The sequence below is a fragment of the Leucoraja erinacea genome, chromosome 10 (assembly GCF_028641065.1).
Source record: "Leucoraja erinacea ecotype New England chromosome 10, Leri_hhj_1, whole genome shotgun sequence".
Classification (NCBI taxonomy): domain Eukaryota; kingdom Metazoa; phylum Chordata; class Chondrichthyes; order Rajiformes; family Rajidae; genus Leucoraja; species Leucoraja erinaceus.
In genome coordinates, this window is record NC_073386.1 from 56067526 (window position 1) to 56090452 (window position 22927).

The window sequence follows — 22927 nt, forward strand, 5'->3', positions numbered from 1 at the left end:
TAGGGTGGGGGTGGAGGGGGAGAGGGGACGGGGGAGATAGCGTGCGAGGGGGCGGGGGAGAGGGACAGCCCGAGAGCGAGGGGGGGGGAGGGAGGGGCGGGGGAGAGTGACAGCGCGAGCGGGAGGGCAGCGCCAAAGATCCTAGAGGGACGTCCCTCTACGATCGGGAGGGCAGCGCAGCGAGACTGACAAATTGTCGCCGTTGGACAGCGCGGGCACGAGCTCGAGCTCCTCCTCGGCACCCACCGGCAACATCAAAGATCCTCTAGTATCTTTGGGCAACATGGGTGAGTGTTAACGGGTGTTATTTTTAAGAAGGGGGGCACTGAGGGCAGGAAGCACACTTTGGAAAAGTCACGGAGAAACTCACCGGGTGAGGCAGCATCCAACATCTATGGAGCGAAGGAAATCGGCAACGTTTCGGATCGAAACCCTTCTTCAAACTTAACCAGTCTGCGAGTTTGCGTTCTCCCACTGGTCAATCTGTAATTTCGGGTTTTGGGATGGAGGAAAGGCGTCCAGTAATTTAAGTGCCTCTCCTTTCCTGATTCTCCGGCCACAGACTAGTGAAGTGACTGGGAGATTCTCGGCCACTTACTCACAAGATCCCTGTAACTGGGAGCAGTGTAGCAAACGCTTGCATCTCTGGAGTAACATTGGTGCAAGCGTGTCCCTGCGCGTAATTCTATTGCACCCTCATCGCAAATCGTTTCATGCGCTGCCAGTTATTGAAATCACGGATCTAACAGCCCGAGCGTGGCATCCCATGCCCGTTATGTTTCTCCAAATACTTCAGTTCAATTTTATGCACCACAACGTGGTGGAATTACCAGCTGACAACTCCAAATCTAGTGAATATCCCAGCTTAATTCTTGACCAGAATTTAAACCATATAAGGATGGTGACTAGTCTGATCCAAAATCAAAGGTGTTGAATAGCCAACCGTGAAACAAGAGAATATTTTACATTTCTAAGTATGGTGAAGTACACTTGAACACGTCAGTGATTTAATTTCTGGTCCAAGGATGTTGATTGGTAATGCATTAACAACGACTTTGTATACAATTTCGGCCTTGCTGAAAAAATATATTCTCTACAAGGTATAACAAAAATTACCTACATTGAAAGGGTCAAAAAAAAGATTTACGAGGATGTTGCCAGGACTAGAGCGTGAGCTATAGGGAGATCGGTTACCAATGGAATCCACGTTTATGGGCATAAGGCAGACAAATGTTGGGGTGATAGACCTGCTGTCATCTTGTTGTAGGGGCCTTTTTATTTAGTTCCTATTCCATGTTGTCTTGGTTGCACATCCAATGTTGTGAGCTTAAAGAATTACTCATTGCAAATCCATTAAGTTCTTGCAGAGCAATGAAGCAAAGTGCGAGATGAAGGATATAAAATTATGCAGACGATAAATAGGGTACCTAGTACGAAACATTTTCTTTGGCAGAGTTGTCCATAACCAGATGTCATAGGCCCATGGTAAATTGATATTTTGAGGAGCATGGTGCCTGAGGGATTTGTGGAGATGGGTACAGAAAATATGCAACAATTATTAAATGAGTGAGAAGTAATGGCATAGAAGATTACAGTTCCATTGTGTGGTTAGTTATTAAAGCATGATAAGAAAGATTGATATGGTATGCTTCTGAGCATGTTAATTTAAATGTGGCAGAATGAAAAATTGTGAATGGCTTGTGACAACCAAGTTCAATTGAACGCTTCATTTGACTCTATACTTGCCAGACAAAGCAGAAATCAACATTAAAGATTTTCTGTTCTTAACATTCTCTTCAATGGAAATTGAAAAGATAATTTTAATTTCTCTTTAACATTTAATTTTCTCCATTATCATGTTGAAGTTAAGTTTTTTGAATATATCAAAATGACCAACAATTCAATATTATTCTTTGTTCTGAAAGTATATTTTCACGAGGTTGCTCCAAGAATTACAAGAAAACGAATTTTCCTGTGTATCATACAGAAGCTATATTAAAAAAGCAAGTTATTAATTGCTTCCATTTTAATTTTTACCCCTATTTTCTATCATTAACTGCGTTAAATCTATAGGATCAAACAAGTAATTGAAAATGGCATAGAAGTATATCATCTTCCACCTTTAAAATTCTATTTCAGCTATCTACAATACTTGAGGAATCAATAAATAATGCAGTATTAAGTCATACTAGGTAATTAGTTACAGCTTGAATTACCCAGTCTCTTAAATATTTTAAAGTGATATCAAATAAAGATTTCCATTAGGGAGACAAAAGTGCTGGAAAAACTCAGCGGGTGCAGCAGCATCTATGGAGTGAAGGAAATAGGCAACATTTAATTTTCCTTCGCTCCATAGATGCTGCTGCACCCGCTGAGTTTCTCCAGCACTTTTGTCTACCTTTGATTTTCCTGCATCTGCAGTTCCTTCTTAAAGATTTCCATTATTTGCTTTTGGGATTTAAAGACAATTGAAGCATTAGATTCAATAAGTAAATTATCTTGTTTGCATCTGTAATCTGATTGGTAGTAATGGTAACTCTTAGTTTATTGTTGCATTCCACAGATATTGTTGATTCAATCATGATGAGTGGAAGAATGAGGGGTGATCTTATTGAAACACTCAAAATGTTTGCAGTGCTTGTAATGATAGATACAATGGTTCCTGGCTAGTGCATCTAAAAACCATGAATCACAGTTTATTTGGGACAGATGAAAAATGTTGCAATGAAAACATTTTGGGCAGAGAAAATATCTCTAGGTTGGAGAAAAGTTGCAGGCAACATTCTGTTGACGGGTAAGACATGCCCAGCATATCAGGCTTTCATCCTTATGGGCCTGTCCCACTTAGGCGATTTTTCATTGAAAAACCATCGACTGGAACGGCGACTGTCAGATTGGAACATACACACACATCACTTCCTTCACCAGCGCGTTATGCAGACTGAGGACAGGGAAAGCGGGGGGAGCACTGTCTGAGTGAAATTCACACGGTGCAAAGTCAATGTGATACAGACATATACCGCGATGAACAGGAAGGTTGGCGCTGTAATTAAGATGGTGAAAGCACAGTGTACGGGAAGGGTCACGTAAGTCCTTTAAAAGAGGGGGGGGAAGGGGGGAGAAGGAGTGGAGACAACTTTTAAGAAGCCAGAGATACACGGCTGTGAAGCTCGGTGGACATTGGCATTATCGGTCGATTATCCGTGGTTCTGAAAACTACAGCTTACAGCAACCTTCGACCTCCTGGCAACCCACTAGGACCTCCCCGCTACTCTCCATGGTGGCTTAATTCTGGTTGCCACCAATTTTTCAACATGTTGAAAAATTTGCGGGATCCATAATGAGGCCGCGACTAGTTCCCAGAATGCGGGAACTCCCCACGACCATGAAAACGACTACCTGGCAACCACCCGAGAACATGTGGCGACCATGTGGCAACCACATAGTCTCCTGCAGTCGCTCAAAAAGTTGCATAAGTGGGACAGAACCTTTAGTCATCATCCTTAGACAACTTGACAAACTACTACAACCAACTGAAGGCAAACCCTGCTAAGATCTAAGTCAGCCTATTCCACCTTTGTAATCACAAAGCTGGGAGGAAGCTGTCCTTAACATGGAATGGTGTCCCTTTGAGACACTGTGACTACCCTGTCTACCTTGGGGTCACTCTGGACCGGACCCTCCTCTTCAAGCAACACATCGAAAGGGTGAAGGCCAAAGTGAGGACGAGGAACAGCCTCCCACACAAGCTGGCAAACTCGTCGTGGGTACCAATGCATCCACACTGCGGTCAACTGCTCTTGCGCTGTGCTACTCTACTGCAGAGTATGCTTGTCCTGTTTGGGAGAGATCATCTCATGCTAACAAAGTTGATGCTGCCCTTAATGACAGCTGCAGATGCATCACTGGCTGCCTAAAACCAACGGATGTGGATAGCTTGCATGCCTTGGCGGGTATTGCTCAACTAGGAATCTGCAGATCTTTGCCGGTAGAACTGAACGTAGTAGACAAGTTGGGGACACCCGCCATTCCTGTACTGATACTCCCATCACCCAGCCCCAAAATGGCTGAAGTCGAGGAAGAGCTTCCTTCACACAGTCCAGCCACTGTCACAGTCTCCTCAAGCAACCAGACTAGCCTTATGGGAAAAGAAACGCAGTGAAAACCACCACCACGTAAAGATGCCAATCCCAACCAAGGAACAGCTACCACCTGGTCACAGGTGTGACTGGAAGACCTGGAAGTCCCTCAATAGGCTTCGTACAGGGATGGGCCGATGCAAGACCAATATGAGCAAATGGGGCTATGCAGATGTGGCAGACACAGAATGTGAATGTGGAACATCTGTACAATCCTTTCCACACTTACTAAGATGCCCACTTCTTGGTGAACAATGCTGCCTGGAAGATCTAGCAGTGGTAAACGAGAAGGCTGTCCACTGTGCAAGAGCCTGGCCGAACATTTGAAACATAGATGATGGACATAAAAGAAGGAGGCTTTTCACAACAGGGAAACTGAACCCTATTCTGAAAGAATGATTGCAGTAGAAATGGCTGGTTCTAGTACAGAAAATATAAATTCCCCAACAACTCTGGAAGGCTGTAAAGTCCAGACATGGAACATGTAGTGCTGTTCCTCAGGCTTGTGTTGGCCATCTTTTGTAATAAACTGATGGGTGTTGGAATGGGAGAGAGAATTAAAGTGGTTGATAACAGGCAGCTCCAAGCAAAAAACAATGCTGAAGGAGCTCGGCAGGCCAGGTAACATCTGTAGAGGGAAATGGACAGGTGACAGTTCAGATCAGGAGACTGATGAGGGAGAAGGGAGAAAGCTCGTAAAGATGAGAGGGGAAGGTGCTGGGTGGCTGGTTACTGGCAAGTGATAGTTGCATTTGTGTGAGGAGGGATGATTGGGAGGTGGGTAGAATAGTAACAAAGGCTAGAAGTGAAATGGAGACAAAAGAGTGCGGATGTGGAACTGAGTAATGGGGAAGAGGAGTGAAATGTGGGTAGTGGGGGAAGAGGAGTGGGTAATGTGGGCAATGGGGAAGAGGAGTGAAATGAGGAGTGAATTGAGGAAGTGGGAGATAAAAGAAAAATGGCCTCAGAGTAGAGAGAGAGGAATGGGGTGATGGGGGCAGTGGGAGAAAGGAGCGTGTGCAGGCAAAGGTTGAAAACGGGGTGGATGAGAAGGTGTGTTTATCTCATATATGTGTTCAGTGTTCATGCTGTTGAGTTGAGGCGGAATAAGATGCTGCTCTTCCAGTTTGCGTGGGCCCACCCTGGCCAATAACAGAAAGGTTGTTATGGTAAGGGGAGTTAAAGTGGCTGGTATCCAGGAACTCTAGCAAGCCGTGGCAGCCAAATGCAAGTGTTCAGGGAAATGGTCGGTGCTTGGTCTTGCCAATGTAGAAGGAGCCACATTGAAAGCACCAATTGGAATAGATGAGATTGGAAGAGGTACAAGTAAATCTGTCTTTGTAACTACATCTGGATATTCATTTCACCTCCCTTTCTTGTGAGATTGCACATCATCTGCACCCTTTTATCTCCATTTACCTCTAGCCTCTGTTATTATCTTCAGACATTTGCCAATTGCCCTTCCCTGCCTGAATTTACCTATCCCTTCCAGTTGTTGCCCACTCCTTCCCCTCGCTTTGCTTTATTAGCTTTCGTCCTTCTGTCTCATCGGTCTGAAGAAAGGTCCTGATCTGAAATGTCATCTGTCCAGTTCCCTCCACAGATACTGCCTGACCTGCTGTGTTGCTTCGGTACTCTTTATTTGCTCCCGGTTCCAACATGTTTTTGGTCTCTTACTTCGGGGGGATGCGACTTCTCTAGTCGTATCCCCTGTCTCCGCAGCGGCGACCCGACCTCGGAGCGAGCAGCGGCAGTGGCAACCCGACCTCGGAACGGGCAGCCGCAGCGGTGAGCCGACCTCGGAGCGGGCAGTGGTGACCCGACCTCGGAGGATCGGCCGCGGGCCCAGTGGACGACATCGTCGGGAGCTCGCAAGTCACAGGTTGGTGACCTGTTCTCCGGAGCTCCCGCGACAACAGCTGCGTCCGCTGTACTGGAGGGTGGCATCTTCGGCGGCTTCGACCACCCCGGGCCGCAGAGTTGAACCAGCCCATTCGCGGAGCTTGGATTCAGCCGCGGGACTGACTTACCATCACCCGGCGGGGTCACAACATCCGAAGCCTGGATCGCCACGGCGCAGAGGGAGAATAAGAAGGGAAGAGACAAAGACTTAAGACTTTTGCCTTCCATCACAGTGAGGAGGTGCCTGGTGAACTCACTGTGGTGGATGTTAATTTGTGTTTATTGTGTGTTTTTGTCATTTTTTACTATATGTAGGACCGCAAGGCTACTTTGACTTTGATTTGCAGTCTCTTTGTCTCCAAGGAGCCCCGAGTTGCATTACAGACTGAAGACATGTGCTCTGCAAAGTTGTCACTTAATCTGCCATGGTTTCTCTGATGATAGAGGTGCCTGCATTTTGATCACTGAGTGCAGTATGCTGGATTCTTAGAAGTGTAAGGACTTGCTGCTTCACCTGGAGAAGCTCTTTGCATTCCTGGATGACGGGTAAGAAATGTGTAAAAGTATAGATGCGACATCTGAATTGCATGCGAAAGTTCAGCAAGTAGGGTAGTAATTTGTGAAGATAGAAGAATGAATCAGAATGAGAGATAAACAGTGTTGTTGACCTTTGTGATTTATCTTCATTGCCAAAGACATAAGAGACTGCAGGTATGGAATCTGTGACAAAGAACAATCTGCTGGAGGAACTTGGCGATTCAGGGAGCATCTGTGAAGAGATTTCGGTGTTTTGGGTTGTGACATTTCATGTGGGGTGAAAGAGGGGTAATGGCTAATAGAGAGGGAAGAGAGGTGGACTGTATGGAGAGGACCGACTAGCGGTCGAGAGGTCAGGCGTCTGGGGTCGGGTTGGGGGCCAGCGGTTGAGGATGCGCAAGGGGCCGACAATCGAGGATGGGAGCCAGCGGTCAAGGAGGTGGTCGAGGACGAGGAAGAGGCTGGCAATTGATGATGGGGGTTGGCGGTTGAGATCGAGGACGAGGGCTGGCGGTCAAAGATGTGGAAGGGACGGCAGTCGAGGACGTGGGCTGGAGGTCGAGGATGAGGAAGGGGCAGGTGGTCGAGGCCGGTGGTTGGCGGTGGCAGATTGAGTATGGGGGCTGGCAGTCGACGACGGGGGGGGGGGGGGGGGGGGGGTGGCAGTCGGGGGTGCAGGCTGGCGGTCGAGGACGGGGACTGGTGGTCAGGAATGAGGAAGGGGCTGACGGTTGAGGTCGAGGACTGGGGCCAATGGTCGAGGATGCGGAAGGGACCAGCGATTGAGGACAGGGGCCGGCGGTTGAAGAAGGGGCCAGCAGTTGAGGACGGGCTGACGGAAGATGCCGGAGGTTGGACAGGCCCCGTGGGCGCCAGATGCACCGCCGAGAACAAGGGGATCGGCGTGGGCGGCCGCTGAGAACAAAGGGTGACCATTGGGGACTAAAATGAAATACTTTGTAACTTTGTCACCTACAGTTGGTGACTCTGATTTGCATACGCAGCGAATACAGACCCAGAGCCTTCAAACACTTTTCATATTAGCCCAATCATTCATATCATAATCCTCCTCTGTTTACTCTCCAATGCTCGCACATCCTTCCTCGGATATGAGGCGCAGAACTGCTCACAATATTCCAAATGTGTTCAGACCAGTGCCTTACACAGCCTCAACATTTCATCCTTGCTTTTATATTCTAGCGCTCTCAATTCCACCATCCAGATCATTAACAAATTAGGTGAAAAGTAGCAGATCCAATATCAAACCATGATGAACACCATTAGTCCCTGACAGCCAACCAGAAAATGTTCCCTTCATTCCCACTCTTCCTTCTGCCAGTCAGCCAATCTTCTATCCATGCTAGTATGGACTGATATCTGCTTTTTTTAAAAAATAGTCCTAAAATGCTCTTGGGTTGCCTGTTGAAAATCCTGGCACTTCCTAATTTAAAAAAATATACAATTTGAAGCAAATTGCAGATGGTGTTCCTACATGGTTGCAACCCATGCACTGCTTTGCAGTGGAAGTTGTGGCTTTGGTAACTAATATTGAAGAAGCCTTTGAGTTCCTGTAATGCATCTAGTGGATGTGATATTCTGGTTGCATTTAACTAATAATAGAGGGAGTGAATGTTTTAATGTTGGAAAGTGGCGTTCCAGTCAGATGCTTTTCCTTGGCTTGGTTATTACTGACGTTCTTGAATACTGTTTGAGCTATTAACATCCAGGGAACTAGGGTGTGTTCCATCAGATTGCAGATAGCAAAAAGGACTTGGAGAGTCAAGAGATGCATCTCCTTGGCTGATCCTATCTTGTGACTGCAATATTTTATCTGGATGGTCTGGATGGTCCAAATGAGTCCGTTCTCTCCAGTGAGGAGATTTTTCACATTTAAAGCCTTTAAACTCATATTCCCCTAGCTATTGACAATTCATTTTGTCGGAAAGAACACATATCTTGTTTAAATTGAAGGAATACATAAAATGCTGAAGTAACTTCTTCAGACTGAAGAAGGGTCCCGACCCAAAACGTCACCCATTCCTTCTCTCCAGAGAAGCTGCTTGTCCCGCTGAGTTATTGATAATGAAACCTGGCCCATCAGTTTCAAGCTTACTGAAACTATCTCAATTGCTATTATGTGTACTATGTGTACTGTTAAATTGTTTCATTTAAATACAATGATAAATTTTAATTTTATGCTAGTAAGAGGTTTTGTGCAGAATTGTGCAGAAATATCCGGGGTAGATGTGGTAAACACACTAGACACCTATTAATTGTTGTTGAATTATTTCATGCAATGTAATTTGGCACAATGCCACAGTATATGGTACTTTAAAATTAAATTATTTGGCATTTGGTTACTGACTGAATATTTGGTAATATTTTAAAAGTGAATTCAAATTTTATGTATAGTGACTCTGACATGATACTCTTTGTTTCTGTCCTGCATAGATTATTCCAGTTCTGGAGTACTTATTTCACATTTCACTGAATGAAAACATAAACCTGTTTTAAAGATCGCATATACCAAAAATGGCATAAATTTCTGTTGACAGAGAAATGGAATGTTTTAAAGAAGGCATGAACCTTGATAGCACAGATGAATCAGATGCAAAAGCCAGTGAAGACATTTTAGAGAAAATGGACGATTATCAGTTTGTAAGATATGTGGAGAACCATTGCATTAATTTGCAAAATTCACTTGGCATCACAGAAGATGAATTGAACGAACAAGGCACAAAGAATCCTTTATTATGGGAGAAATCGTTTGAACATGAAATACTCCTCGATGTGGATGATGATTTCAACTTAAATTTTAATGATGTATGTGATTCCTATATCATCTGCCTTTCTCAGTCATCAGCAGAAGATGTTGGTTTCAACATTGCAGCAGGTTTGTTTTTAAAAAAAGTGACCATTATTTTGCTTTTCTATGAAGGGATTCCCATTATATTCTCACAGGTAACAAAATATTGCAGTACATCCATTGGTATCCCATAAATTCAGCAATGGTTACCACGTGAATGAATATTATCTAGAGGTGTATAAGGTCATGAGGGGAATAAATAAGGCAAATGCACATCCTTTTATCCAGAGTAGGGGAATCTAGAACCATGAGAGATAGGTTTAAGGTTAGGGCGGAAAGATGTAATAGGAACCTGAGGGGCAACTTTTTCATACAGGGTGATGGGTATATGGAATGAGCTGCCAGAGGAGGTAGTTGAGGCAGATATTACAACCCATTTTGACAGATACATGGTTAGGATAGGTTTAGAGGGATATGGGCTAAACATGGGCAGGTGGGACGAATGTAGATGGGGTATATTGGTCAGCATAGACAAGTTGGGGTGACAGGCTTATTTCCATGCTGTATAACTTTGACTCTCTGAACTTGAACTGAAGCAGTTGTCTGTCTTTTCACCGTTTTATTTTTATTTTTAGTTAGTTAAAGTGTTTTGTTTGGAGGTCTAGACTTTTTTGTGTGGGGGGTGTGGGGGGGGAAGGGGGTAACTGCCTTTCAGGGTCCCTACCTGGTCGGAGAGGCAGCTTTTCTCCGGGCTGCAGCTTTGACCCGTCCTCGCGGCCTACCAGCGGGCCTGGAGCGGCGTTTCCTGTCGCGGACCGCCCAGAACCTCGGCTTCGGCGGCGGCACAGCGCTGGAGCGCTATCGTGGAGCGGGCGATGCCTTGCCTGGGTCACCACGCTGGAGCTCCGGTGAGCTGAGATCGCCGGCTAAAACATCGCGGAGCTGCGGGACTGTGGAGCGGCCAGCTGCGGACGGCGGTGCCGAACTTTACACCGGGAGCCTGGGATCTCGCGACGAGATCGCCAGTTGTGGAGCTCCAACCGGCGCGGCCTTGACGGCTTCGGAAGCCACGGCCTCCAGTACGGAGGCGGCCGTTCCAGGGTTCCCATGCCGCTGTGAGAACTCTCCCGACGCCGGAGCACCACCACCCGGTGAGAACGGCCTGGAACATCTGGCCTCCGTAGAGGCAACTGTGGAGGCCTCAATATGCCCGACTATGGGTGAATTGGGGTTGGGGACTGGACTTTGTGCCTTCCCTCATGGTGGGAGCCATTGTGGGGGGATGTTCTTTGTGTTTAAGACTCTCATTGGTGTTATGTCTATTCTTTCTTTGTGTGCTGCAAAATGGCAAAAAGCATTTCACTTCATTACACCTCGGTGAATGTAAATGTGACCAATAAAAATACCTTTGACCTTTGTTCAAGCCCTGAGGATTTATCCACCTTAATGTGATTTAAAGCTGTCAATAATTCTTTGGTCATTTGTATCTGATTTAAGACATTGTAACTCCTGACTTAATTCCTTAGCTTCCATGATCTTCTCCACAGTAGAAAATGATAACAAATGTACATTAAAAATCACACTCATCCCTTATGGCTCTATGCAGAAAGCACCACACTGATCTTTGCCACCATACTGCTACTTTGCCATCCTTATCTATCCATTCCTCCTTTCTGAAACATGCTAGTTCTGAATTCCTATCAACTGGCCTTTAAATGACTCCCATATGTCAGATGTGGACATGCCCAAAAACAACTGCTCCCAGTGTAACCTCCCATGTTCCTGGCTAATAGGTCTAGTTTGCCCTCTCCAATCTGGTAATTTCCCGCAAGGTTTAGCCTTCTTCCTATTCAAAACAACATTAAAACTTACCGAATTATCATCACTGTCCCCAAAATGATCTTCCATTGAAAAACCTGGCTATGCTCATTTCCCAGCATAAAGTTCACTTTGTTCCGAATCGGGTCGGACTATCCACATATTGTTTCAAGAAACCCTCTTGGATACACCTCTCAAATTTTGCCCTGCCTAAGCCTTTGGCACGAAGCGTCCCAGCCAATATTGTCGATGTTAAGACAACCCTGTAGCTTTGGCATCTTTTGGTGCTTAATCTGACTACATACAGTAAATGTCCCTCTATCTCCTGCTTGAAAATTTGAGGCCTATGGTAAATCCTATTAGAGCTTGCACCTTTCTCATTTCGAAGTGCTCTCTATATCAGCAGACAAACCCTCCAGTATGTCCTCTCGAAATGCCGCCATAACAAACTCCCTGATTAATAACGCAACACCTCCAGCTCTTCTGCCTATCTTGATTACATCTGAAACATCAAAACCTCGGCACATTGAACTGCCACCATTGTCCCTCTCGCAACCACATTTCCACAATGACCACAACATTATAGTTCCAAGCCCCAAATAAATCTTTCTCTACATGACTCCTTGCATTGGAATAAACATACTTCAGCCTGACGGTGCCACCATTTTCTTTAACTTCTCCTTGCTTGTGCTTTTTTTGTGACTTGCTGCTCCTGACCTCTACATCTCTTATCAATCCTTCCAATTTTTGACCACGTAAATGCCTATCTAGTTTTACACGTCACTTAGTTTAATAGAGCGTTGAGGGACTTCTTAGAAACAGGCCCTTCACCCGATGTTGGTTCTGACCACCATGATGCCAATTTAAACTAATCCCATCTGCCTGCACATAATCTTTCTCCCACCATCCCCTGCCTGTTTATGTGCTTGTCTGATTGAAACTTAAAATTCGCTATTATATGCTTCCATCATCTGTCCTCGCAGCATGTCCTGGCAACTGATGGGGCTGTCCCACTGTACAAGCTAATTCAAGAGTTTTCCCGAGTTTCCCCTAATTTGAACTCGGAGAATTACGGCAATAGCTGCTCGTAGGTACTCGGGGCTCTCGTGGACATTTTTCAACGTGTTGAAAAATCTTCACGAGTCTTCCCGAGCTTACCGCGTTTCCCGTTAGCGTTACGAGCCGCTAAGAGACGTCCCGGGCTCCAACGTACCCACTGCGTACATTCTATGTGCTTACCATGAGTTTGATTTTTTATTTAACTCGGGAGAACTCTTGAATTTGCTCGTACAGTGGAACAGCCCCTTAACACTCTGATCCGGAATATTTAAGAACACTGGGAAGCTTGAGGATAAAATTGCATGAGCACTGGCTGAGAGGGTGATGGTGGAAGGTTATTTTTGATCTGGAGGCTTGTGGACTGGTCGTGCGCTTTGGGTCAGCGTTGGGCCCATTGTTAGTATTTCTATCAATGGATAGGATGAGAATGTACAAAGCATGATTAAGTTTGCATGGGTGGTATTGTAGATAGCAAAGAAGGTAATTAAAAAATTACAGCAGTATCTTGCTGGGTATGTCAGCCGAGGAATGGCAAATGGAGTTTAATTCAGATATGTGTGAGGTGTTGCATTTTGGGAAGTCAAATCATGGTAGGACATTTAGTATACAGTGGGGACCTAGGAGTGCAAGTACATAGATCCCTGAAAGGGGCATCATAGGTTGAACAGGGTGGTAAAGAAAGATCGATACAAAATACTGGAGTAACTCAGTGGGTCAGGCAGGATCTCTGGATAGAAGGAATGGGCAGTGATGGAAATGGAGGAGGGGGGGGGTATGCAGGGGAAGGCGTTCCCCTACTTTTCAGTTTCCAGTCTGTGTGTGAATTCGCAGTTTTATCCTGCGCTACTTAAACCAAGGGCAAGCTAACGTGCGGACAAACGGACAAAAGCAACGATAATAGAGTGGAATAGATGACATTTCGGGTCGACACCCTTCAGACTGGGTCAGGGGAAAGAGGAACAAGAGATATAGACGGCACTGAGGACAAAAGAATGGAAGATATGCCTATACCTCCCATTTCCCTTTCCCTTGACTGTCAGCCTGAAGAAGGGTCTCCGCCCGAAATGTCACCTATTTGGCTCCATGAGCTTTCGTCCGTCTGTCCGCGCGTTCGCTCGCTGTTGGTGCCGGCGCTTCTCCCCTCAGACTCCGTCAAACAAACACACACACACACACACACCATGTCCGGCAGATCGGTGCGGACCGAGACCAGGAGCTTCACGCACGCAGCCCCGGCTCCACCCCTCTCTCTCCCCGGAAAGATGTGGTGAACCATACAGGGCCGGGCCGGGGGTTGGAGCAACGTTTACAAACCTCGCCTCAACTCACACCCATCCGCCCAGACCCCAACATCCGCTCCTGCCGCCGGCCCTCTCCATCCCTTCTCTCCTCCCCTTCTATCCCTCCCCTCCCTTCTTCCCACCTCTCCTTCCCTCTCTCCTTCCTCTATCTCTTTTCCCTTCCCTCCCTCCCTTCTTTCTCTCCTTCCTCTCTCTTTTTCCTTCTCTCCTTCCCTCCCTCCCTTCTTTCTCTCCTTTCCTCCCTCCCTCCCTCCATTCTTTCTCTATTTCCCTCACTCCCTTCTTCAGACTCCTTCCTCCCTTCTCTCCCTCCCTCCCACACACACACACGACGCACAGACAACTAACACACACACACACACAGACAACTAACACACACACACACACACACACACATAACTAAGTTAGGATGGGGTGGAAGCCCAAAGGGTAGGATGGGGCTGAAGCCCAAAATGTAATGCCTAGATTGGTTTTTCACCAATAGTTAATGGTTTTCCAGAATCTAATTTTTTTTTTTCATTTCACAGTCACTGTGTGGTATTGTAACTGTACTTTTCAAAGGTGATCTATACATTTTTTTTGTTACTTGTAGGCTTACATGTATGTAATTTTATATTAAAATGTAGCTTAGATCTGTTTGGTCCATTAACTCGCAGGCACTTTTTAAGCACACATTTTGATTACTTTCCATTCTACCACAGAGATATAAAGTCTATAATAGACTTTATTTGTATTTCTATCCTTCTATAGACCTTGGCTGGGAACCTGGGACTCACCAAAATTGTTCCCAATTGGGCCCCGCACCTCCTAAGGCCGGCCCTGGCGGGGGAGGATGGCTTAAGTGGGTACAGGATTTTCTGGAGCTCCTTCCAAATGGCAATATTTTAGTAGGCAGACTAGGCAAACTAGGGAGGAATATCAAAATGATCACCTGCAGCTGAGAAAAAATGATTTGTGCTTGAAGCCATGACCAAAGCAAAGATTCTAGAGCGGAGATGGAAGCCAGTTACAGAAATGGTGCTGAAGATTACCCTACTACGGCTTTTTCGTCGAGTGGACTATCTTTCTCCGCTATAGGATCTTTGGTTTCCAGTCTCCATGAGATGGAGAGTGTGGAGGAAAGTGACGCTGTAAGGGATGTCCACGTCTTTCAATAGCTCATTGGAACTTTTCCCAATTCCATAATGACTGTCTAAGAACTTGGCCCTCATCAGACCTGGCGTCTCTCCACCGTAAACAGAGTTCAGCTCCTGGACGCTCAACTCGTAGACCACCCACTCCTTTCTGAAGCGGATGTCAAACAGCTGTAAACCACTGGCGGGACTGTGGCGGAATGCAAACTCCTAATCAAAGTAGCGAACGTGGTTGTTTACAACATGTTACCTTGGTCCACGGGGCTTGTACTGGAGGTTTGAGAGAGAGAGAGAGAGAGAGAGAGAGAGAGAGAGAGAGAGAGAGAGAGAGAGAGAGAGAGAGAGAGAGAGAGAGAGAGAGAGAGAGAGAGAGAGAGAGAGAGGCAAGAAAGCAGCGATGACATATAATACATAATAAACTATATTATAAACACACAATAAACAAGTTATGCATTCTTGTACTGTTACATGGGTATGACCGCACATAAAAAATCCCCCCCGACCCCCCTCCCTCCCAACCTCAGCCTCACGGACCTTAGAGTACCCCTAGTTCCTAAAACCCATTTCCATCACTGGAAATGGGTGATATTTTGGGTCGAGACCCTTCTTCAGACTGTGTGTCAGGGGTGTGGGAAGTGTAAGAGATCAAAAGAGATGAAGTTCAAGGAAAAGGTAGAATAAACCATTGTTAGCGAGAGGAAGGTGACAACAAAGCAAACAGATACAATGTAATCAGTGGGGCAGTCGGAGAACTGGGAAGGGGGAGGGATGGAGAGAGGGAAAGCAAGGGTTACAAAGTTAGAGGCCAATATTCATACCACTGGGGTGTAAGCTGCCCAATCAAACTAAGAGGTGCTGTTGGGTCTCACTCTGACAGTGGAGGAGGCCAAGGACAGAAAGGTCAGTGTGGAAATGGGAGGGGGAGTTAAAGTGTACAGCAACTGGGATATCCAGAGAGAACTATACAAGACTGATCAAACTCTCCTTGTAAGTAATACCCTCTATTCCAGGCATCATTCTGGTAAACTTCCTATGCACTCTTTCCAATGCCTCCTGTTTTGGGGCTACTGGAACTGTACCCAATACTCCAAATGAGGGCTAACCAAAGTCCTGTAAAGCTTTGGTTAGGGGATATTAATATCAATGTTGCAAATTAACTTTTTGGGAGTCCTGCACCAGCACTCCCATGTCTCCGATTTCTGGATTCTCTCACCATTTAGAAAATAATCTACATGTTTATTCTTATTACCAAAATATATGACACTGCACTTTGCTACACTGAATTTTGTCTGCCACTTCTCTGTCCACTCTCCTAACCTGTCCAAGTCCTTCTGTAGAGTCCTTGCTTCCTCTGCACTGCCTGCCCCTCCACCTATCTTAGCATCATCTGCAAACATGGCCACAAAGCCTTCAATCCCCTTATCCAAATAGTTTTTGTACATATTAACCATAATTTATTTAATTTGGTGATCAACTGATTGAAATATACCAACACCAAATAATTTGCCTGGTGTGTTTTGGGTGGAGACTGATGGTGATTAAAATTACAATTCAAGACTTTACTGAAAATAAAAGTATTTCCACATTACTGCTTTTCTGTTTCCACGATAGACGCTGTTTACAAGATTGAAAATGAGCACGTTGAAAGTGATGAAGATAAAAGAATAAAAACTGAAAATATTAACTATGAACATCATCAAGAAATTCACTGTTCTATTTATTCTGACATACTCGATGAAACAAAAAGCAATTTAGAAGGCAACAACTGTCAGGACACAGCTGCCAATATCAGTGATGAGGAACAGGAAGAGCTGCCTTATGATGGTAACTTAAAGAACGTTAGTGGACATAATACAGACACGAGGATTGATTCAGCTGGCCATCTGCCACCATTATCCAATCTTGTTGGGAACCTATCAGGTCATGGATCTACTGGTGAAATAAGTCAAAATATTCCACTTGGAGACCAAAGGTCAATTGTGAAAAAATATGCTCTCCATTGAATTGAATGCAAAAGTGGATACTTCTAGTCATGAAAATAAAAGTGAATTTGGTGCTATTACATCAGAGCAGCCAGTTGATATGTCGATATCTGGACATGGAACTAAAGTAGAAAATAGCTTTGGGCTTGGTGGTGGAAGATCGAATATTGCCAAATCAGTTCTACATTACTTCTTTGAAGACGACCAAGCACTTAGTTCATCTAAGTACATTGATTCTGAGACTCTACCAGAAATCTCTTTTACAGAAAGTATTGAAGAAACTGTAATGATCCACCACTTTTCACCAAATTCGAATGCAAATTCCAGGAATGATTTATTCACAAAGAATAACACATTTTCTAAATCCGAAAGAGATATCTCAAAGATGGATGGAAAGCTTGGAATGAAACAACAATTAGTGGAGGTCAAAGATGATTGTCACTACTACAAATCTGCTGAGGTGAATGGGGGAAAAAGTAGCACCTGCAAAACAAAGACAAGTTGTCCAGAGACTCCACCAAAAATAAAAGAAGAAAAGAATGTACAAGCACTGCTTGGTAGTAAAACAGTATCAGAAATTGCTCAAAATCCTATGTTAAAAATGGGCAGAGCAATTTCTGGCAATGAAATCAAGTATGGCAAAGGAAAACAACATTATCCGAAACTTGACGTTTCCAAAATTGGCCCCAAGGTCAAAATTCCTAAAATGAATGCTTACACTAATTATAACTGTCCAAGATTAAGATTAAATAAAGTAAAGCCTTCATTCAGCTCATCAAAAAAAACCCATGCCATTCATAATTCAACAATAGATGGAATGCAAAACAAATTAGATAATGCACAATTTTCAGTCATTGCTACCACAGAAGTTAATAGCAAAAACCACCACGTAGAAGTGAATCAGATCCCTGAACATTTCCAACAATTGCAGGTAATATAAGGTTTATGATCTGTAAACAGATGTGTGCACTGTACTATACAATTAATGAGGTCAATGGCAGGACCATATCTAATTGATTCACGAACATCTGAGATACCTCCAGCTATTCATAACCTAACCAAATTGCCACTGTGCACGGGGGCCAAGAGTAGTGTCTTGAATCAGGTGGTCCCTGTTTTAGTTCTGACCCAGGGCAGACCTTTCTAATTCTTCCTATATTCACAATGTCTAATTTGGCAATTTAGTCTAATTTTACTTGAACAGTGGTAGTTTCAGATGATGCCTTTAATGCTTCCTGACTGGGCAGGCATTTCCGGTAGTAAGCGACGATACACACTCAGTTCGATTGTGCAACAAGATAAATGTGGTGGTATAGTAGCATAGCGGTAGAGTGCTACTTACAGTGCCAGGGACCCAGGTTCGATTCTGGGTGCTGTCTTTACCAAGTTTGCACGTTCTCCCTGTGACCTCATTGGTTCTTCCTGGGTGCTTCAGTTTTCTCCCCCATGGCAGTCGTGCAGGTTTGTAGGTTTTGGTAAAAATGGTAAATTGTCCCTATTGGGTAGGGTGGTGATTGCTGGTCCGTCCAGTGAACCGAAAGGCCTGTTTCCACACTGTATCTCTAAACTAAATTAAAATGTCTCCCCTACAAAACTGCTGTCTTTCTAATTTTATTCCCATGATTTAATTTTAGGAAGCGTTTGACAAGCTATTAATAAAGTATGCAGAAGCAGAAAATACCATTGATCAATTGCGGTTTGGTGGCAAGGTAGGTGCATTAGTTTTATCAACAATATGCAGGAGTTTTATTTCAAACAATTTATGAAATGGACACCAAAACTATACTGCACCATTGTCAAAGGACTTGCACTGAGTTCTCGACCATTCTTGCATTCAGCGTTTCCTCGAGGAGTATCCTGAAGGAGTGGGAAAGTGGCAAAGACCTATATTAGGCAATGAAAGGAAAATATAAATTAATAAACTTTTGTTGTGGGTACAGACTGTAGCTAGTAATTCAGGTCTTTGACCTGTAGTGTTCATATCCTTTTGCATATTCTTGGTTGCTGCCAAAAAATCACAGGCAATTCTTGACTTTTTAAAATTAAACATATTATTGGAATGGCTGAATATTCCCAGAATTTTCTATTTTTTATTTTTTATTTCTAGCATCTACAATATTTTGATTTTGAATTTTTTGATCCTATGTTGGGTTAATTTTAGCAAACATCATACTAATTGTTGGTTTTGAAATGTAAGGTTTTGCCATTTATTTTACTTGGGTATATCAGTGAAACATGATGGCTCTGAATTGCTTTATATAATCCTAAAGTTGCATATGCTGTAATATTTCATCATTCTTAATTGGTAGGACAATCTATTGTTAGACACAGTTAACAATATATTTTGTGTAAAATTCCCTCTATATGTTGAAAAAACCTACACGCAAAAAGTACATAAAATTAAGAGAAGCAGATAGGGTAGACAGTCAGAACCGTTTACCCAGGGTGGAAATACCAAACCCTAGAGGCATAGCTGTAATGAGACGTGCGGAGCAAGTTTTTTTAACACAATGATGGGGTCCTGAAATGCATTGCCAGGGGGTGGTGGTGGAGTCAGATATAATAGTGGTGTTTGAGAAGCTTTTACACAGGCACATGGAAGTTCAGGGGATAGAGGGAGATGGCTTATGTAGAGGCAGATGAGATCAGTTTAACTTGGCATCATGTTCATCACAAACATTGTGGGCTGAAGGTCCCATTCCTGTGCTGCGCTGACCCATATTCATTGCACAATCATTGCAACAATTTAATGATTCGGACCTTTGCACTGTCAAAACTTACAAAGAGCAAAGGTACAGGCACCAAAACGACACACAGGTCATTATGATCATGTCATAAAGTTACCCACTGAAGCAATATCAGAACTACAGTCGCGGGCAAAAAACGTTTGGCATAGTTTCAGCCCTATTATCATCACTAACCCTACGTTAGTTATCCAAACAGATGCCAGTGCTCAAGGCTGGGGAGCAACTAACTCTATATCCAGCACGTAGTAGATGGACTAACCCAGAGTCATCGTTACCACTTACACTGGACATTAATTATCTAGAGATGTTGGGTGACTTTTATGGTTTAAAAGCATATGCACAAATATGTGTTCAAGAAGGAACTGCAGATGCTGGAAGATCGAAGGTACACAAAAATGCTGGAGAAACTCAGCGGGTGCAGCAGCATCTATGGAGCGAAGGAAATAGGCGACGTTTAGGGCCGAAACCCTTCTTCAGGCTGCATCACTTGCATGTACGGTTACAAATAGATAATACTACGGTGGTGGCCTACATTAACCATATAGGCGGCATAAAATCGGTATCATGCGACAAGTTGGTCAACACAATTTGGCAATGGTGTGTCAAAATACATATTTGGCTATCAGCAACTTACCTGCCTGGTAAGCTAAATACAGTGGCAGACACCAGGTCACGTAAATTTAATGACAACATCGAATGGATGTTAAACCCCCAAAAATTTGCAAAAGTTATCAAGCAATAAGGCACGCCAGATATTGATTTATTTGCATCAATGCTAAATCACCAGGTACCTATGTATGTCGCTTGGGAACCAGACCCTGAGGCAGCAGCGGTAGATGCGTTTGCGCTGGATTGGGGAAATTCTTCTTCTATGCATTTCCTCCCTTCTGCCTCATCAGTTGGGGACTACGCACAATACAAATGGACTCTGCTTCAGGTATTTTGATAGTACCCGACTGGCCTACGCAGCCATGGTTCCCAATACTCCATGACATGGTTGTTGAAACTCCGATGGTATTCCCCAGTGACCCAGAGTTATTAACACCCAGTGTCGGGCACAAGCCACCCGTGCCATGAACAAATCAAACTCCTGGGTTGCAGATTCTGCACAAACCACTTCTGGGACTGGGATTATCAGAACAAACCGTCGACACCATGTCAGCATCCCTCCGAACATCCACTAAAAAACAGCACTTGTCCAGCATCAAAAAATGGGAGAAGTACTGCTTGGATACAGGGACCACCTACTCAACCGCTACAGTTACCAACGTACTGGAATTCCTGGCGAACCTTCACCACGATGAAGGACTCAGCTACAGAGCCATCAACACAGCTAGAAGTGCCCTGCCTGTCTATTTAAAACCAGCTCCAGGACAACAGGCCATGGGGTCCCACCCGCTGGTGGTCAAATTAATGAAGGGTATTTACAACTCTAAACCCCTAGACCAAGGTACACCCATATATGGGATGTCAGTGTGGTCCTGACATACCTCAGGGGATAGCCACCAGCCAGATCCCTCAACCTGGAACAATCTATGCTCAAAACACTCATGTTGATGACACTTGTATCTGAACTGAGGGTCCAGTCACTACACCTATTGCGACTGGACAGCATGCTCACAGCTCCAGACCAGATCTCTATCATTATCCAGGGACTGATCAAACAGAGCAGACCAGGAACACCTAATCCAGACGTGGAATTCCGGGCTTACCTGCCAGAACCACGGTTATGTGCCATGACCCACCTACTATCCTACATAGACACAACCAAAATATTCGAGGGAGATGAAAAACCTTGTGGGTCAGTCATAAAAAACCTTATGGTCGGGTGACGAGCCAAACCATTTCGAGATGGCTCAAGCAGGTGCTAAAAGCTGCTGGGATAAACACTAACATGTACAAATCTCACTCCACCAGGGCAGCATCCACGTCGACGGCCAAAAGAATAGACGTGCCTATAGACCACATCCTGGCTACAGCAGGATGGCCGGGGGAAAGACCGTTCAGAAATTTTATAATAAGCCGTTGGCAAAACCTGTTTTATTTGCAGAAAAGATTTTACAGACTGCAAATATTTAATTTAAGCCCAGGGGAGCAATTTAATTTCTTTGTTGTTATTGTTAAAAAATACCATTGTGTTTTTCTACAAACAGATTCATTGGTTGATTACGATAACACACTTCCTCCCTCAAGGACTTCGGCAGTGGGTGAAGTAATACCTGTTACACGGTTTGAAATCACAGAGCTTTGAAGTCTTCACGTAGTCACTCACGTGACTCCGAAGTAAAATAGTAAGATTAAACGAGAACTTACCAGTTTGAAGTTTGATCTGTATTTTATGAGGAGTTACGATGAGGGATTACGTGCCCTCTGCTCCCACCCTCAATAATGTGGGTCAAACTGATAAACTGATGTCTCCTTGTCTTTACTATGTTTACTTCAATAACTGTGTCTATCTGTGATTCCACACCGCTGCTTTGAAGTATGCCGCGCATGCGTGTTGAGCGGGTTCTTCACGTAATCCCTCATCGTAACTCCTCATAAAATACAGATCAAACTTCAAACTTACTTTAATCTTACTATTTTTATATATTAAATGATAACTTCACAACCTTGACCAACAGCAAAGTTGGGAGCAACATTTGCAGATGTCACAACTTTCACAGACATTTCAGGATGGGGTTTCTTCACTATGGCATGGTAGATCCACCATCAGACTCTGGGATTCTTCAGACCTGCAAGTATGGGAATGACAGGACTATAAGTGATGATTCAAGCAAGGAGCTGGGACAGCAGGTGGACCCAATAAATCAAAAAAATCTCTTTGAACACTTCTTAAGCTTTCTTACTTTAATGTGGTACCCTAATGGAAGGTTTGGTCTTTCTTTTTCACCATTATTAGCAGTTCATTAAGTTATTAGGGAAGGTTTCCAAAGTGATCTTAACAACATACAAATGAAAGCACTGAATTAGATGATCGTGTGCCTTCATTAACCAAACTTACTGGTAATGTCAGTTCAGGTTCTTGTCTATGCTACAAATATCGAGAAACAAGATTCTGAGTTACAATTTAAATCTGAAGTATATTGGTGTGAGAATCCTTCATTCTCCATCTGCCATCACCAACATGGACAAAGGAGTATGGAAAGGATTTGCAATTGGGTTCACATTGCAAGCATATTATAACTATTATTTTCAGTGCAACAACTGCAGTACACAACTAGCTCAATGTCACTAGCATAAAATATGTACTTATTTTTAATGTTATGTAATTGTTAGATAACTTTGATTTATCCAAATAGAGTCTAACGATTAATTCTGGAATTTTGTCATCACCTTACCAGTCAACCGTTTTGACAAGACATCAACCGAGAGCTGAGTCAGCATGCACCACTGAAGCAGTTACCTTCTTCCCTTTAGGTAAATAATGTCCAGAACATAGAACCTTTTTTAGACTTATTCTCAGTAAATGTTGTTGAATGGATGTGTCTGGAAGTACGCAA

The 22927-nt window shown here is 44.1% G+C and overlaps 1 protein-coding gene across 1 annotated transcript; it reads left to right on the top strand.

Annotated features, from left to right (window-relative positions):
- The first annotated feature begins 156 nt into the window (after window positions 1–156).
- On the top strand, window positions 157–19637 carry aknad1 (AKNA domain containing 1). The gene is made up of 3 exons (XM_055642396.1): window positions 157–287; window positions 9030–9471; window positions 16307–19637. Exons 2-3 carry the CDS (start codon window positions 9138–9140, stop codon window positions 16696–16698), a joined length of 726 nt encoding a protein of 241 aa, XP_055498371.1. The 5' UTR covers window positions 157–287; window positions 9030–9137; the 3' UTR covers window positions 16699–19637.
- The last annotated feature ends 3290 nt before the right edge of the window (window positions 19638–22927 follow it).